This window comes from Oryctolagus cuniculus, chromosome 5 (genome assembly GCF_964237555.1).
Source record: "Oryctolagus cuniculus chromosome 5, mOryCun1.1, whole genome shotgun sequence".
Taxonomy (NCBI): Eukaryota; Metazoa; Chordata; class Mammalia; order Lagomorpha; family Leporidae; genus Oryctolagus; species Oryctolagus cuniculus.
The window spans coordinates 45,227,199-45,244,187 of NC_091436.1; the positions used below are offsets into that span (position 1 = coordinate 45,227,199).

The 16,989-nt window shown below is 36.9% G+C and overlaps 1 protein-coding gene across 6 annotated transcripts in view; it reads right to left on the reverse strand.

Moving 5' to 3' along the window:
- The window catches only part of NKAIN2 (sodium/potassium transporting ATPase interacting 2), a 1,172,348-nt gene that overhangs the window by 178,442 nt on the left and 976,917 nt on the right, over nt 1–16,989 (reverse strand). For all 6 annotated transcript variants that reach the window (XR_011388540.1, XR_011388542.1, XR_011388541.1 and 3 more), the window contains one exon: nt 605–805. Coding sequence is in view for 2 of the 6 variants with exons in the window: in XM_070073641.1 (XP_069929742.1) it covers nt 605–805 (201 nt within the window). In the remaining 4 variants the exon portion in view is untranslated. The remainder of the gene's footprint in view (nt 1–604; nt 806–16,989) is intronic.

Sequence of the window (16,989 nt, forward strand, 5' to 3'; positions counted from 1 at the left end):
ATATATGATTTCTACTGGCTCCTGATAGAAGGAAGGTCATTTATTGACACAATACTGTGAATAATGGGGGACATGAAATCTGTGGAATCTATAGAAAAGCTGAATTATTCTGGAAATAAGAGGAAGAGGATAAGAGGTAATAAATGATACCTGGGAGAAACCTAGGAAGAAAGAAACAGAGCAAATTGAAAAGAGACACCCAGTGCTAAAGCATTTCCAAAAGAAACTCTGTGGAATAAAATATCTATTGGAACATTACATGGTTGGATACCACAGAATGTAGTAGTGAAAACCTTCTGGTCTTCTTCCTAGAACCTTAGAAAGAGTCTACCGAAAGCTCAATAATCAAATATTGACTGCCTATATTTCTTACATGAAATGTGATGTTGCCAAAGACTATTTACTTATGACTGAAGAAAGTCAGCAATGGCAGTTCAGGGCATGGCTTAGTTTTACCAGATAAATTATTATGAAAATTAACATTAATTAGGAAAAATAAAAAAGGCCACAAAACATTGCCCACAAATTCCATTTGTGTGCACTGACTTTGCACAGAAGTAAAACCATTCCAGAAGTACTAGAAGAAATGGTTGTCAACACTTACTGCGAGGACAATCTGGAGGGAACTATGAGCCACTTCTATGTACTGGTACTCCAGAAAACACCCTGAGACTGTGATGTAGCGATGGTCTTCTGGGGCCCAGTCTGGGGCAGGTGTCACTGACGTCACCTTACATCCTAGTCCATTCTCCATCCACCAAGATCGGTGCATTGAAATATTAAAAGTCAGGATAAGGTCTGTTTCCTGCAAGAAGGCAATTTATAAGGATGAGAATTGCTTAATAAATGTCAGGAAGCTTATTGAGGTCTGAAACGCTTTGGGTTTACTGTTTGAAAATCCCCTCCCCATAATGTTCAGGTAACAAAGAAGTAACTTAGGAAGGTTTGCCTAATAATAATAATGATATAGATAAATTATTTTGTTAGAAAAAAGTGTAAGTGATATTTTCATTAATTGTAACACTAAAGAGTCCTTATCATCTAGGATGTGTAGATATTACAAAGAGAATGAGATAAACCATATTATCAAGTAAAGTTCATGCTATTATAAATCTGCTATATTTTTCCTCACCCTTTGAATATGTACTTTTTCTCTCCCTTAGATTATTTACTGCTTTACACATTTAAATTTTAAAACTGTATTTCAACTCATTTAACATTTAACATAGGGTTATGGCTAATGCTAGACTTATGAGACCATTACTTAATAAAACATAATGTTGTTTTCCCCCTTCCTATTACTTTAGCAAGTCAGAGTCAGTTTCTCTTTGATCCTATTAACTTCTACTGTGAATTTCATCATAATATTTCTTAGGAAATATCATAACCAAATTCTTGCAAAGTGGAGCTAGTAAGTCAACAACTCTTTAGATGAAGTTCACTATGTTAGGTGATGCACAGCTATAAATGAATAAAAGGTGAGGTTTGTTCAATCAGAGTTCTTGGAATCACATACACCAACACAGAGCTATCAAATAGCACATGTTCAAATCTTGTCTTCCAGGAAGAAAATGGCTAAAGGGAATGATGAAGCAAATTCTATTACTCAGAAAAGCATAAGAAAAGATAAATCCCAACCAAGAGAGAAGGTTGGTGAGAAATGGAACTGTTTCATTCTCAGTCAGTGAGACTTGGCAGTCACAAGATAATAGGACCAACTACTGTCACTACAAAGTCAGGTGATAAAGTGACTAGGTAGATACCACATAGAAAAATGTCTTAAATTAAATTATGTTTTGTGACTGTGAGCTACTCCTTTGCATTGGACATGAAAGGGTTTATTTGAAATGGCAAGGGAGATTAGAGGTTAGAAGGAGAATTTATTTGGAGATATCTGCTAAGAGTGTCATCTGAAAGGTGCTGGTTGGGTGATGTAGTGGATGTGATTTTCCTTCTTAAGCTTATTCAAAGCAGCTTCAACTAATTCAATATATCCTAGAAGTCCCATCAACTAGTCTGACTCAGACCTAACAAATCTCAAAGTAAAGCTTTTTACTGGAGCTAAGTGCCCAAAACAAAATATAGATAGTGTTAGGAAGGAAACTTCCCTAAGAATAGACTCACATATGATGGAGCTAAGGTAATGATCTTTGGGGAAAGCTATGGGTCATCAAAAAAGAGAAAATTAGCTTTTAATTGTTCAAAATATTAAAATAAAATATGAAATAGAGCAAGTATGGAGTTTTTCTTGATGCTTTCAAAGAAGATCAGTTGGTAGGGGGATGATGGCTTGATCTGCACTGCCACATGTTCCCAGGGTTTGATGAAGGAAGTGTAATATAGTAGGGAAGAAAGATGTGCCAAAAAAATCCTGCACCTGCAGTTATAGTTTTACTATATAGTCACATGTCCATTAATGATATAAAAATATTAAAATGTGTATATTCTACATTGTATTTTGGTTCTTTGTTTTTGAGGCTTATTCAAGTATAAATATTTTTAGTTTTGGGTTCTGAAATTCTATAAGGCAGCACCTTTGAGAGTTTCCCTTTAGTTTGTAGAGTATATGATCGGCTTTTTTTTTTTTTTTTTTTTTTTTTTTTGACAGGCAGAGTGCACAGTGAGAGAGAGACAGAGAGAAAGGTCTTCCTTTGCCATTGGTTCACCCTCCAATGGCCGCCGCAGCCGGCGTGCTGCGGCCAGCGCACCGTGTTGATCTGATGGCAGGAGCCAGGTACTTCTCCTGGTCTCCCATGGGGTGCAGGGTCCAAGGACTTGGGCCATCCTCCACTGCACTCCCTGGCCACAGCAGAGAGCTGGCCTGGAAGAGGGGCAACCGGGACAGATTCCGGCGCCCCGACTGGGACTAGAACCCCGTGTGTGGGCGTCGCAAGGCGGAGGATTAGCCTAGTGAGCCGCGGCACCAGCGTGATTGGCTTTTAATATAGGAGCACTTGCTGGCGCCTCGGCTCACTAGGCTAATCCTCCGCCTGTGGCATCGGCACACCGAGTTCTAGTCCCGGTCGGGGCGCCGGATTCTGTCCCGGTTGCCCCTCTTCCAGGCCAGCTCTCTGCCTTGGCCCGGGAGTGCAGTGGAGGATGGCCCAAGCGCTTGGGCCCTGCACCCCATGGGAGACCAGAAGCACCTGGCTCCTGCCATCGGATCAACATGGTGCGCCGGCCGCATCTCGCTGATCGCAGCGGCCATTGGAGGGTGAACCAATGGCAAAGGAAGACCTTTCTCTCTGTCTCTCTCTCTCACTGTCCACTCTGCCTGTCAAAAAAAAAAAATATATATATATATATATATATATATATATATATATAGGAGCACTTTACTTCCATTCTAGGAACCATTTTTGTATTATATCTTTAATTGTTTCCGCCTTGCCATGTTTTCTGTTATTACATGGGTGGAATTTCTGGTAGTCTGATATTTGACTTTTAGGATTGATCTCTTTATCTTTTCTTTCCTATTGTTCATAGTTCACATTTATCTTTTTATTCTGTCAGAAGTTTTCTTTAACATGTCTTCATAATCTAATATCAAATTCCTTTTTATTTGTAATATTTTTTAACTTTTAAAAACTGTTTTCTCTAATTGTTCCTTTTGTATTGCTAATTTTTAATACTCTCTTGTCTATAAGTTTTCTTAGATCTCTGATTTATCATTGGTTAGTAAAAAAAATATTACCAATAGAGGAAGAGAGAGAGATAGACAGTTCTGGGCTGGGCTAGGCTATCACAAAAATCAGGAGCCATGAACTCAATCCATGTCTCCCATGTGTATGCCAAGGACTCAGCTGCTTGAATCATCACTGGTTGCTTTCTAGAAACAGCATTATCAGAAAGTTGGGTTTGGCAACTGCATCTAGGACTGGAACTCAGAGTGAGCATCCTAACTAGAGTCTTAACCACTAGACCAAAACACTCACTGGTATCATGATTTTCAAATTATAATTCCTGATTTGTTTTTGTTTTATCTAGGTAAGTTACTTTTACTAAATAAACATATGAATAAATAACATATTGAAATAATTATCAAGGATCTACTATGCGTCATTTTGTAACATTTTGTAAGAATGTAACATTCTTACACTTATTAATGTTCATTTTGGAAACGGGACAGAAAATGAATATTCACATAAATACAGCAAAATATCTGAGCATTGATTAAGATAATGGAGGAAAATAATTGCAAATTAACAAATAGAATGGTGAAGCATTGGGTGATGGGTAATACCATTTTAGAAATAATGAAAGGAAAGACATCTTCTAGCAGTTTGTATTTGCACAGAGTTCAGTGAATGAAGCTGATGAACAGAGCAAAGACGAAGGAGAGAATGCCCAGCAGGGGAAACAGCTAGTGGAGATACTTTGGCGACTTTCTTCTGCATTTATTTCTGTTAGTGCGTTTCATTTTGGAGCCTTTTCTTAAAAGTCTGATGATTCTTGGCTGTCCTTTCATATCAAAGAGGAGAAATTAAAACTTGATTAGAAATTTGCTATGCATTACTGCTCTGGTCAGGTGGTATCTTTCTGATTTGATGATTGACAGCGCTTCCAAGTGCTCTGTCTGTAAGGACTTAGAGGATTTTGCACTGGATCCTTCAGTCGTTAGAGTAGTCACCTGGCCACAGCTTCATGAACTAGGAAGGGGCTGGTGGTTTTGTTACATACTATGCAGATTTTTTTTTGGTATGTAGATTCTAATTTAACCCTTATGTATTCAGAAACTTTGCTAATGCCTACCTGTGCCTCAAGAGGCTTGCCCATTTGGAGAAATCTGGTGTGTGAATCAAAGGAAGAGTCTAGGGTAATCGGTTTCTTGACCAAGTTATTGAGTCTACTCCAGTTCTTTTTTTTTTTCTCTACCTCACGTACTGTTGATTTCCAAGTTGTGATGGTCAGAACGTTTCTGTCTATACATCAGAATCCTCCCTGGCATGTTCAAAAGTTTTGGGTTTTTCTTCTTTGCTAAGTAACTTGCTAATCCTCCATCTACTTTCTATCTCCCAGAAATAGTTGACATTTCTTGTCTATTGTATTTATACTCCTGGTTTCTTACTTTTTATTCTTTAAAATAACTTAGATGGTGACTATAAGTCAGTGCTATCTTCAGTGAGCTATCATTATGTGGCAAATTCTGCATTATCGTATATAGAGGTGATTCAAAAAGGTATAGATAATGAATTTAAAAGATAAAGCTTATTTTAGTCAAAACATTTTGAAATCTACCCATGAGAGTGGTTTCCAAAAAGATTATTAAAAAAGCGTATGATTAAAAAACTACGCATTTTTAAAAAAGGTTTTGCCATACAACAAGCTTATCTTTTAGTTCTAGTTTTCCATCCGCTTTTTAAAGTTCTCTAGAACTCTTATATTTTGTCCTGTAGTATTTATCAAAAAGTCTCTATGTATATTTGCATGTATCTACTGTTTTAACCACAAAATGTATATTCCAGCTTGTGAAACAGATTATGTAAATGTCCTTTTAAATACAACAGAGATTTCTGAGTATGATCTGTTCCATGCACAATCAATAGGTTACTTCATTCAGGTATATTTTGTAATTTTGAGTTCAAAATTATGACATTTGACACAGATGTTTTTTAGCAGAAAATGAGGTAGAAATCAAAAAACAAATATTTTACATTCTAGATGGATTTACAGAAAAAAAAAACACAAAATGGGCTCAGAATTGTATGACACTACAATTATTACATAGAGAAAAACTTTTATTATTCAGCTCAGTATTATGACAAAAAATCTTCACATTGCTATTTTCATTTCAAAGTTCAGATTAAAGGACCTCATTATTAGTTATGTCATTTTTCAAAATAACAAGGTTTGTTTTGTTACATGAAAGCTGTAATTAGCACTAAGAACTTGATTCTGACAGGGTCTGTAGGTATTTAGGTCAAAGCAATATGACTAATTACTTAACAAATAAACATTTGATTTAAAATGTTGACAAGTAAATGAGAAAATTATTTTAGTAATATTTCAGAATCTCAATAAAAAGCTAAAATTTTCTTTCCTAATTTAAGGCATTTGAAGAAGAGCATATGCAGGTATTTTTATTACAGTATACAAGGAGTCTTATTGCCCAGAGTAAAAGGTAGAAGATGAGAATGAGAAGTTCTGAGTTATAAATGGAAACTCTGTAATACCATCTTACATATCTGAAGTTTTCTAATACTTTTTTCTTCTTTTGGGATAATAATGAAAATTGACAGGCCAGCTGGCTTTGTGGCACAGTGTAAACTGCCTCTTACAATATATCAGAGCGCCAGTTTGAGTCCTGCCTGCTGTTTCTGATCTAGCTCCCTGCTAACACACCAGGGAAAGCAGCAGAAAATGATACAAGTGTATGGGTCCTTGCCACCTACCTGGGAGACCAGAGTAGAGTTCCAGGTACCTGGCTTTGGCCTGGTCCAGGCCTGGCTGTTGTGCCCATTTTGGGAGTGAACCAGGGATAAAAAATTCATTCATTCATTCATTCTCTCTCTCTCTCTCTCTGTCCCTATCTCTCCCTCCCTCCATATTTCATCACTCTACCTTTCAAATAAATAAATGAGGCTTTAAAAAATACTGATAATGGATACTTTCACATTTCTAGACTGCTTGATTATTATCTGAAAGGCTAGAAACTGCACTTCTTGATAAATGGTGATGAGTCTATAGGTGTCAATATAGTTCATATGCTATATACAAAACTCTATCATACTATAATGATATGAAGCTATTTGAGATGGGCTACCCGACATCATGGAGCTTATTGTCTCTTTGGGCAACTATAAATAAAGATAAAATATAACAATATAAAGAAGCACTTACTAAGTACCTAGTAAGTGGTGTGGACAATCCTTGTACAGGAATTCAGAGCTGGTGCTGCGGCTCACTAGGCTAATCCTCCGCCTTGCGGCGCCGGCACACCAGGTTCTAGTCCCGGTCGGGGTGCCGGATTCTGTCCCAGTTGCCCCTCTTCCAGGCCAGCTCTCTGCTGTGGCCAGGGAGTACAGTGGAGGATGGCCCAAGTCCTTGGGCCCTGCACCCCATGGGAGACCAGGAGAAGCACCTGGCTCCTGCCATCGGATGAGCGCGGTGTGCCGGCCGCAGTGTGCCGCGGCGGCCATTGGAGGGTGAACCAATGGCAAAAGGAAGACCTTTCTCTCTGTCTTTCTCTCTCTCTCTCTCACTGTCCACTCTGCCTGTCAAAAAAAAAAAAAAAAAAAAAAAAAAAAAAGAAAGAAAGAAAAAAGAAAGGAATTCAGAAGGAACTCCAGCTGTGGCCGACAGAAGGGCCAGGCTTAAACAGAAGGAGAGTGTGGGGAAGAAGGCCATGTGAAACAGAGTGGACCAAATAATCAAGATTGCAGAGCTGCAGTAACTTGTACATTTATGAGCCAATAAGAAGCCTCATATTTTTTTTTAACTTTTATTTAATGAATATAAATTTCCAAAGTACGGCTTATGGATTACAATAAGAAGCCTCATATTTAAGATATGGGATTTTTGTAGTATAAAGTGGCTTTGGGAGTTGTGTTGAGGATTGAGTGGGCAGGGACCTAAATACCAGACCAAGAAGTCCAGGATTATTGAAAGATTAGTGATCAGTGGCAGGCCATGGGTACTTTCAGGCATAAACCAAGAGATAGGGCTGGCGCCGTGGTGCAGTAGTTTAATCCTCTGCTTGTGGCGCCGACATCCCATATGAGTGCCGGTTCTAGTCCCAGCTGCGCCTCTTCCAATCCAGCTCTCTGCTATGGCCTGGGAAAGCAGTAGAAGATGGCCCAAATGCTTGGGCCCCTGCACTCACGTGGGAGCCCTGGCTTCGGATTGGCACAGTTCCGGCCATTGCGGCCATTTGGGGAGTGATCCAATAAAAGGAAGACTTTTCTGTCTCTCCCTCTCACTGTTTATAGCTCTACCTCTCAAATAAATGAATAAAATCTTTAAAAAAAAAAAAAAGAGATACCACAGTAAAAATAATCAAGTCTTCTGTAGTTTAGGGTATAGCATGCAAGAGATGGACTGAGACTCCACATGGGTGCCATATTAAGTAGTAGTCACTATGGAGGTGATAATACAGACTCTATGTATTCTTAGTGCTTGGCCTTTATCACCACAAGTTATTCTCCTGTATTCACTAGGGTCCAAGAAGGCAGGACCAGGACCATTGCTTTCAACATTTCGAGTAAAAGTAGGACCAATTAGCATTCTCCTTATCTTAAAATATCATTCTAGTGATGATATTAGAGAAATCCAGACAAGTCTCTTAATGGAAAGTACCTTTAATTAATAAATAAGGAGTTTTTATAAGAGTGCTTATATTAATAAAAGTATATACATTTAGATTTTAGAATAGAGAAAAGTAGTCAACAAACCCATAATAAATAACACCTTGTACTTATCGGAGTGTGCAGGATTTGGGGTAGTGGGGAAGATTGTGTTTGAAATGAGTCCTATTTTTTCATGAATTCTCATTTAATTACAACAAAAGTAGACTGGATGAAAATTCACAATATCATCATACAGCATTGTACTCTATCTCATGACCAGTATTTACATACATACAGATACTAATTCATAGGAAACCATGAAACATTCTTCAACCTTAGTATAATTTGTGATTGTGTTCCTGCTGGTCAATCTATTAATCTAACTCTCAATAGGACTTTTTCTTTTCTGCTGACATTTGCATAGATCCATGAAACTGTGCTTCCACACATAGAAACACCAAAGCTAATGTTATCCTGGAAACATGAGAATCAGTGAAAGAAAATCACATTGTTCAGGATGCAAGGAAGAAGAGCTGAGAAAGTGAAGTTTTGAGAAGATAAGCAAACTCACAAATTTACTTTATAACAGGTTGAATGAATGTTACATATGCAAGACTACAGCCTAGATTATAAGACAGTTCATATTTACCAATTCCAAAATAAAAGATGTGATTCATTTTACTATATTATGAACTAAAAGAAGTTATTAGAGCATGAAATGCATATTTGTGCATCTATTTTGTTCTAGAATCTTTAACTATGGGCAACTTTGAGATTTAACTAATTATGGATTATAACTGAATTTCATACCATTGTTGAGCTAAATACAACTACTAGTTTCTATCATTAATTTTTAAGTGAACTTAGTTCTTTTTTTAAAAAAGTAATTTTTTATTTACTTGAGAGAGAGAGAGAGGGAGAGAGATTCCATCTGCTGATTCACTCTAATGCCTGCAATAACCAGGGTTGAGCCAGGCAGAAACCAGGACTCACAAACTCAATCCAGGTCTCCCATATGGGCGAGAGATACTGAAGTTCTTGGGGGAGTATTAGTGGAAAGTTGGACTGGAAGTGGAGGCAGGAATTTGATCCTAGGCATTCCAATATGGGATGTAGGTATCCCCAGCAGCATGTAACTGGTTGTGTCACAACACATACTCTGGTATCATTAGTTTTTTTTTTTTTTTCCTAATTTCAAATTATAGAATTACTAGTAATTAAAACATATTGAGTTGGCTTAAAAACAGACTCATAGATCAATGAAATAGAACAGAGAGCCTAGAAATAAAATCATGTTTATATGGTAAACTGATTTCATTTTTTCAGTTAATACTTTATTATTTTTGAGATAACACTTTTTCTCATTAATTCTAATGTTAATGTGATATTAATACAAAGAGAACATTCAATGTAGTTCATAGACACAATTCTAAGAATGTAATACTTCCCTTCCTTTTTCCCTCTCTCCCTCTCTGTCTCTCCCTTTCTCTTTTTGTTTTTGGGATAACATATTTTTAATTTACATTATAATCAAAGGCTTAATGCTCCAGTAAACAGAGGTGAACAAGTGAATATAAAAAGACCATTATTATTTATTCAAGAAAAGATTTTAAGAAATATTTATGTGAGCATGCAGAACATTACAATTGTTGCTCTAAAAATAGACAAAGGAAGTCCAGTGGTATTTGGCTTTCTAAAACATAGAGTTTTTAAAAGAAAATGTGTTTCTTTCCATTGCATGAAAAGATTTAGTAAATATTTTATATGAAATGTTCAAAGTTCAATGCTTTTATATGTTTTCATTATTTCTTGCCAGAAAACAGGTTTCTAATGTCCACATTCCAATGAGGGCCATTATTTCACTTTTGTAAATCTCATCCTGGCTGCCCTCTTAGCCAAGATACATATTTGATGTTGTCCCACAACTGGAATGCACTTTCTCTATCCTAACCATTACTGAAAAAAATGCATTTTATGCATTTTTATGAAATGCTTTGCAATATCTCCTGTTAACATTCTGCTTATCTCTCTCCATTTGAATGAGTAAGTCAAGTTCCCCCTTCTAAAAAGTTTTCCTGATTAATTTCATTCATCTTTCAACCTCACAGATTTATCCCTGGCACCTTTTTATGTATAGCGATAGCAATATTATCTGTGCAACTGCTTTTTTCTCTGGGTAAAGGAATATGTTAGCACAGTACTGTGTTCATATGTTCACTGTCCCTGCTCAGGAAATGCATAATAGCTCTCAGTTGGAGGAAACACTCTGCATCTGGGACACAAAGAATTTTGTTTCCAGGTTGTGATGTTCTGAAAGGGATGGCAGGAAGGGAGGTTGAGACTAAGAGAGGGAGGGAAGGAGGGAAGAAGGAAGGAAAGTAGGAAGGAAGGGAAGGGAGGAAAGAGGGAGGGTGGAAGGGAGGGAGGAAGGAAAAGGACATGCAAAGGAAAAAACAAAAAATGAAAGAATTCAATAAGAATGTCTCCATGCTATGCTAGTTAATTGAATGTGCAGGCTCAAAAGTCTCAATTGTTTTTTATTTAACCTCTAAAGTTAGGACTCATCAGCCATGAGTGAGAACTAAGTTTGGTGAAATGAGTCTTTTCTCTTTGCCACCCTTTCTAGGAGATGCTAGAGGCAGGATTTTCTCAGCAGTCACAATAATGAAAGATCAACTTCGCACTGACTTTATATAGCTTTCAATGTACTGAAGTCTCTTCAGGCAGCTCTTCCTGCTGTTTTCTCACTTTCCTGTTTGTTTCCTCCCTACAGGTAGCTTTTTCCATCTTGTGTGTGTTCCTTTTCCTGTCTAAGCACTTTGAAAAGTTATCTGCATTTACTCTAGGGGTTTAGTTAGGCAAAGAACCTATTACCAAAGATGTTACTGCCATTTAAGTACTCACCTAAAGGCCACCATGTCATTAGTTTTTAAAACACATTTATGTGGCTTTTGTGTCAGCATGAAGGCACAGAGGTGCTGATGATATTGAAGGGTTGGAGAGGTTTAAAGAACACTGAAATGTGCTTCTCAATAGTGCCAGTCACCTACCCACCTGAAAGTACAGCCCACCCCCAGCACTGCCACTATCACTTTCCCAAAGTCAAATTCTGATTCATATTGTATTTTTGCTTGGTTGCAAGGATTTTAGCTTGTCATTAGACTTGAATTAGAAGGCTCATCTCATTTTGATCTGTAGTTCAAAATGTTTCTTACTTAAATTTGTTTCCAGTGATGCTAATAAAGTTTTATATTCTTTTCTTTGCTCATTTCATTTATTGAAGGAGACTACTTCATGGGAAAATCACAAAAATGATAGCAAGATCGACATGGACCAAGTGTTAATGTGATGATGAATTTCATAGTCATTTCTCAGTTATTAAGAATGCTGTAATTGAAGATGGGACAACATAATGATTAACAAAGTTTCTCTACAAAATCTCTATAAATCTTTGTTTTGAAGTTGACAAGAGTATCTTCTATTTCATTAAAATGTTGCAATGTGTTGTTAAATTTGAGGCCATGCTTATTGCAAAAAAACAAATGAAATAAAATGTATGTATTCATTACATCTTATGTGCTATGACAACATTTAGAGGTGGGGGTTACTATCCTTGCTTAACAGAAGATGAAATAAGGCTGAGAGTGCATATATCAGTGCATAAAGTTAATTTTATGAAAGAAGAAACAGGGTTTCATACAAGTTTTGTCTGGCTTTAGGTCTTCTCACTGTACTTTGCTGCCTCCTAGGGAAATTCTCTTGGTCACCCTATCAGTCATTGCCACATCACCATATTCTGCAGGGTGTCTTTTAGGAAGATGTTCTAGAATAAAGCTCAATTGGCACAAAACTCACACAATTAATTTAAAAAATCTCCCAATACTCTTCAAATCCTACCCAGCAATTTAAAGTCCTTGACTTGTCCTCTTAGCTTGCCCATACCAATTGAAGTTTCATTGTACTCTGTATTTACAGTAGAGCTATATTTGTCATGTATTTGGGTGAAGAGGCTTTTACAGATACTTTAGTTGTAGTTTATTCTCATGAGAAAACTTCTCTAAGTAGTAAGATTTGTCTCTTGTCTTGTTTTATCCTGGCAAGTACATAGATCAATACTGCTTAGAATTTGTAGAGACAGATATAAATAAACCTCTAAGTCTAAATAAAACACCTTTAAGTGTATGTACCTTTCTCATTTGAATTGCTTCCAAGAAGCTCTTTGTAGCTTTTGTAATTTACGAGGCCAAGAGGCCACATATGGAAAAGTCACTGTCTAAAGGAAATTGTTAAGAAATGAAGATAAATACTCAGCATCCTTCTTTTTTCTCTTTGAGAAAGAGAAAATATTTTTCCCAAAAGTGTAAGTGGAGTAGAAGTTGGTGTTGAGGGCCTAGCACTGTGACACAGTAGGCTAAGCTTCCACCTGTGGCACTGGCATCTCATATAGGTACTGGTTTGAGTTCTGGCTGCTCCACTTCTGATCCAGATCTCTGCAAATGGCCTAGGAAAGCAGTGGAAAATGGCACAAGTGCTTGGGTCTCTGCACCCATGTGGGAGACCTGGAAGAAACTCGCAGATCCTGGCTTTGGATTAGCCCCAGGTGTGGCCATTGCAGCCACTGGGGGAGTGAAGCAGAGGATGGAAGATGTCTTTCTCTCTGCCTCTCCCTCTCTTTGTCTATAACTCTGCCTCTCAAATAAATAAATAAATAAATATCTTGTTAAAAAAGAAGTTAGTGTTCAAGGCACAAATATGGATAGACAGATAATTCAGCTGAGTTGCTGTGGTAGAAAGGTGAGGATCAGGATGGCAATGATAGGCATGACGGTATATTCTTCTAGTAATGATACTGATGTTGCATCAGCATAAGCCACAGCTAAGTGGTTTTTAAATAATTCTCATGAGCATTTAAAAGATACACTTCCTTCCAACTCTTTTTGCTTACTTTGCCTACTGAAAGCCATCATTATCTATCAACCTGCATTTTCTATTGATTGATGATTCCCTTCCTTAGTTACTTGAGAAGTCTTACAAAAAAGGATAACTTCATAATCCCCATCAAAATGGTTGTTCATAGCTATAAGAGGGGCCTTAAAATTTATTATATATACATATATATATATATATGAATTTGGAAATCAAACAGAGAAAGATTTGTGGTATGATTTTAGATTATAGGTGGATAGTGGATTTTGTTAGGCTGCCTCAAGAAGGAATAACAAAATTAAAACACTTATTTACTTCCCGTGGACATATGGAATTTGGGTACCCACCCTTCTCATACCCTTAGGGATCATTTAGAAATTCCAGTCAGATGCTTTAGGTGTTTTCACTTGGTAATGGACATTTTCTGTAATAAGCTGCATCCTGAATTTTTGTGATCTAAACATCATGGTATATGAGGAAACTTGAGAGAGTTTGGATTGAATGGTCCAGAGAAGAAAAGAATGAGAGGAGAGAGTGCTTCATAATTGCCCTCAATATTTAAAGAGATATTAAAAGGCACAGGGACCAAACTCATTTTTTACAGTTAACTTCAAGGGGTCAATTATTTTAGTGAGAGATTTAAATTGATAAATTTTTCCAGAAGGTAGAGCAGTCAGTCCCCTGGGATGAGAGGTGCCCAGACAGAATGGATGTGGTGCTAAGGAATGAATTTCTATAGCTGGCAGTGTTCAAGCAAAGGTTGGAGGATCCTGTAAGAATGAAGATGATGCTCAAGGACTTGTACGATTTCTTCAAAATGATTCTGTGATTGTAAGAGTAGGAGGTACTAAAGATCATGGATGAAATGATTATCTGTTGCGTGGGTTTACTCAGTACCACTTAGGAAAATATACACTTCTGAAGCTATAGATGTAGCTCTTTCATACAAAATAGCCTAGAAAATGACACTATGATTTTAAGTTTTTAAAGAAGTATGGATTCCCAGTAGTTAGAAATCTGCCACCATTGACAACTACTCATTTTAGCCCTTAAATATTGTACATTGCTGTATATTACAATGATTACATAGAAATTTCAGCATCTGGCACATTGAGAATCTCCTTAAGAATATCAACACCACTTAAACACTCTGGTGAAAAGGATAATTATTGGTTAATAATTTTTAACCAATCAGTGATTGTTCACAGCTAGAACCCAGGAACTGATCTGAATTTACACAATTTGAAATTACTCCTATAAAAAGTTCAAGCACCTTAAAAATTCAATATAGTTAGAAAATTTAAAAGACTGCTTACTATTATAGAATGGCTACATGATTCTAACTTTTCACTTTAAAAAATCCAATCACTAAAGAATTAAAATTTATTGTAGATCCTAAGGCTAAATTCAAACTTGACATATTTGACTCCTTTCACTCTAAAGTGCAGTAATTAATTTTCCCTAGTGCTACATTGTAACTTAGCATGGATTGGAGCTTTAGTTTTTATTAACTGTATAATTTGATTTCTCCCCAGTTGAGTCTGTGTTAATCATTCTCCATAAAGAGAGATGTCTGAGCATGTCTGAGTTCACTGAGAACAAGTATAAAGGAAAAGGTAAAATGATTTCATATTTAGGAAATTTTGAAAGAGCTCCCGTAATTCATAGCATTCACTTCTTTCAGGTTTAAATTATTCAGAAAATCATGTAATTTCTCTGCTCTGTTTGCCGGTAGAAACAACGGTAAGGCTCGTGGGAAAAGGAAAGATGGTGAGTGAGAAGCTTTAAGCTCATGACCCTGGGCATTATTTTCTAGATTGCTTTCTCATTATGTAATGCAGAGGAAAAAATCCTGGGCCTTCCAGTCCTTCTCTACCCAGCGGCTTTCTATGACCCAGTGCACAATGGCAAACAACGCAAGTCTAAATGCGTTCAGTGATTACTGGCACATGTACCTTTTGACTATGAAAATCATCTAATATACCTTCTTATTTACATGTGTTGAGTCAATCGAATTCTTATACTTTTAACAAAGATATTGCAGTCATATGAGCTCTGTCTCTTCATAATTTGATTTAATTTTTTTTGATTAAAATGAAATTTCTGGAAAGTATGTCATGATTTTAAGAGTATCATTATGTTGGAGAAAGTCTTGGTGTGTATCAGATTTAAACCATAAGAAAGAAATATTAAAGGAATAAGAAATTTGTGTTCCATTAGATTAATGACTATAAGTAGGGAGAGTTTTACTTCTCTTATGCTCCAGAATTCTTATTTCCTTCCTCAGTGTAACAGGAAGCAATATTTTGTCTCTACACATGGATAGATAAGTGAGTCCTCTTCAGGGGCCAAAAGAAAAAGAAAAAAATCTTGATACGCTAGTTTTTTGGGGGCACAATTTGAGATGGGAAATTGAATTGAGTAAATATCTTGGGGATTTTGGAGTCTGATGGAAATAATTTTAGAGGCATTTTGAGGCAAAAGCTAAATGTCTACCAGTGTCTAAAGAAATTCATCAAAAATTGCAAAAGTTAGTTTTGGAGGCAGAAGTCCTCTGAAAGAGGGAGGAGGACTGTTTGGTTGATGTGTGACCCCCTCCCATCTGTGGGATAAGTGTATCCCTGGGGCTTAATTTTAGACTAAATACATGAGGGGAAAAGACAAAAAAGACCCTTATTTTCCATTTTTCAGGTTTTCAGAGATGAGGAACAATTTCCATTTCATTCCTCCTCAGGCAATATAATGGGGAAAAAGGGACACTAACCCACTGTTGGTGGGAATGCAAATTGGTTAAGCCACTATGGAAGTCAGTCTGGAGATTCCTCAGAAACCTGAATATAACCCTATCATACAACCCAGCCATACCACTCCTTGGAATTTACCCAAAGGAAATGAAATTGGCAAACAAACAAGCTGTCTGCACCTTTATGTTTATTGCAGCTCAGTTCACAGTAGCTAAGACCTGGAACCAACCCAAATGCCCACCAACAGTAGACTGGTAAAATAAATTATGGGACATGTACTCTATCGAATACTATACAGCAGTCAAAAACAATTAAACCCGGTCATTTGGAACACGATGGTGGAATCTGGAAAACATCATGCTGAGTGAACTAAGCCAGTCCTAAAGGGACAAATATCATATGTTCTCCCTGATCGGTGACAACTAACTGAGCACCAAAGGGGAAACCTGTTGAAGTGAAATGGACACTATGAGATAGACTCTTTCTGGTTCCAAAGTCACACAGTGACTTAATCAGCTCTTGTCCTGTTGATGTACAATGTAATACTTTATCCCTTTTAGTATTTTTTTTTGTTCTAGTACTATTGGTTGAACTCTGTAATTAACACACAATTATTCTTAGGTGTTTAAATTTTAACTGAAAAGTGATCCCTGTTAGGAATTTGGAAAACACTATGCTGAGTGAAATAAGCCAGTCCCAAAGGGAGAAATATCATATGTTCCTCCTGATCAGTGACAACTAACTGAGCAACAAAAAGGAAACCTGTTAAAGTGAAATGAACACTATGAGAAATGGTGACTTGGTCAGCCCTTGCCCTGATTGTTGATGAACAAATTAATACGTTATCCCTCTTAGTATTTTTTTTGGTTTGATCTACTTAATACTTTTGGTTGAATACTATAATCAATACACAGTTATTCTTAAGTGTTGAAACTTAGCTGAAAAGTGATCGCTGTTAAATATAAGAGTGGGAATAAGAGAGGGAAGAGATGTGCAATTTGGGACATGCTCAAACTGACTTGCCCCAAATGGTA